The sequence below is a fragment of the Galeopterus variegatus genome, unplaced genomic scaffold (assembly GCF_000696425.1).
Source record: "Galeopterus variegatus unplaced genomic scaffold, G_variegatus-3.0.2 Scaffold5074, whole genome shotgun sequence".
Taxonomy (NCBI): domain Eukaryota; kingdom Metazoa; phylum Chordata; class Mammalia; order Dermoptera; family Cynocephalidae; genus Galeopterus; species Galeopterus variegatus.
The window spans coordinates 6,518-8,522 of NW_007731185.1; the positions used below are offsets into that span (position 1 = coordinate 6,518).

The 2,005-nt window shown below is 35.7% G+C and overlaps 1 protein-coding gene across 1 annotated transcript in view; it reads right to left on the reverse strand.

Annotated features, from left to right (window-relative positions):
* Positions 1-433: 433 nt before the first annotated feature.
* LOC103604293 (exocyst complex component 4) overlaps positions 434-2,005 on the reverse strand; it is a 143,418-nt gene continuing 141,846 nt past the window's right edge. The window contains exon 8 of the mRNA XM_008588861.1: positions 434-468. Coding sequence (XP_008587083.1) covers positions 451-468 — 18 coding nt within the window. The 3' untranslated portion in view covers positions 434-450. The remainder of the gene's footprint in view (positions 469-2,005) is intronic.

A 2,005-nucleotide genomic window follows, 5' to 3' on the forward strand; every position in this document is an offset into this window, starting at 1 on the left:
CTTGGGAAATGTAAATGGTATACAAATTCTAACTGATGATGATAATGATGGCTGAGTTACCTATATTTTAACCTTTATAAATGTAATTAAAAAATAATAAGCACTTAAACACCACTTTACATTCTCTAATCAGTTTAGAGATACTAATTAAGCCACAGGGCATCCGCTGAAATACATGTAAATATTTCCATTTAGAGAAAATGGAAGTCAAGTCACTAAATTATGATTGCACTGGAAGGAACTAAAGGTAATCCCGTTCTCTTCACTCCTTAGAAATTCAGTTGAAAATGTAGAACTTACTGAAATAAAGGAGGACAACACAAACTCAACTTCTTGTTCTGCTTTCAGCTCCCTCTGTAAACCTCGCTTAAAAAAAGAAAAGATTACTGAGGAGTGTATGGAAAGGAAATGTTACTAAAATGAAGATTAACTCAACTTCTTGTTCTGCTTTCAGCTCCCTCTGTAAACCTGGCTTAAAAAAAGAAAAGATTACTGAGGAGTGTATGGAAAGGAAATGTTACTAAAATGAAGATCTGGCCCCAATATGTGCTCTAGTCCAAACTAAAAGTTCAACACAACTGAATAAAGCAAATGCAAAAAGTGAGCATGGCATAAGGGACAACGTTTATGAGCAAATATACAAAGTCACTAAGATCCTGGATTGAAAGGACTTGCTTGAAATACAAAAAGGAAATAACTAAACCAGTAAAATGCTGATAGAGCCCTGTTACATACATAATAGGACCATGTATGCATCTTGTCCTTATCCTTATACTAGAATCTATTAAAAATGGCACCCAAGCTTAAATATGAATATTTACACTAACTGTGTGATTGCTAGAGTGAGAAGACAGCTTGAGCTGTGTAAAATAAAACTTAACCTGGAAGGCTATAGTCCAGCACGGCCCCTTATGACATTAAGGTCCCTCTAGCAGATCCCATGATTCTAGGTGCAGGAATTCTGGCCTGAAGGGCCTGCCAAGCAGTCTCTACACATTTTTTCCCGGATCACAACAAGCAGGTTAAGCCTAATACATGAGTAAGATACAATTATAAATTGAAGCAGATAAAGCCATAAAGGTTTATATGAGTTTTGAAAACAATGGAGACAATATACCCTAGTGGCTGAGTTTAAATCTCAGCCTCACCACTTAATAGCTGGGTTAAGTCACTTAACCACTTTAAATCTCATTTTTGTCACCTGTAAAGTAAGAATAATAATGGCATTATTAATCTGGGGATTAAATGAGATATTGTATGTAAAGTACTGAGAACAGAGGTATAGGGTAAACGCTCAATGTCAGCTGTAATTTTTAAAATTTTTATTATTTATTAAGAGAAAAAGTTTAGAAAGAATAACAGAATGGTGGTATCTGCAGTAGGGGAATGGTGAATCCAAATGCTCAGAGATAACAGAGCAAATATCATGAACACTGAAAGATAAATGGGATAACACACAGAGTACAGGCTTGAAAATAACAGGAAAAGATAGCAAGATAAGGAAGAGCCAAAATATTAATTCTTTCTGAAATTATTGAGCACTTGCTGTGAAATGATACAGTATTAGTTTACAGACAAAAAGCAAAGAAGTCATCCTTAATGCCCAAGAGCTAATAATTCAGCTAAGGAGACTGCAACTTTAGGTGACAGGTAAGATACAATCTTAAAACAAAACAAAAAAAAACAAGCAAACAAAACCAACAAGAGGATATCCGTAGGCCTAGACAGGAAAGCTAAATTGGCTCTGTTTGGGATAGATGCAGACGGGTTCAAAGGCTATTTCAAATCAAGGCTTGAGGTGGATAGAACCATGACTGTTGTGTGGCAACAGTACAAGTCAAAGAAAAAGTTCAGGATTTCAAATGGAGCCCTAAATAAGATGCAGATAAAAGTCAACTTCAGCATCTTGGTTGGTGTGTATTTCTTTGTGCACTGAAACAGTAATGGTAGCAAATTTTCAGCCTTACACCACCAATATGAATAGAAGCAAACTACAGCTCCTCCA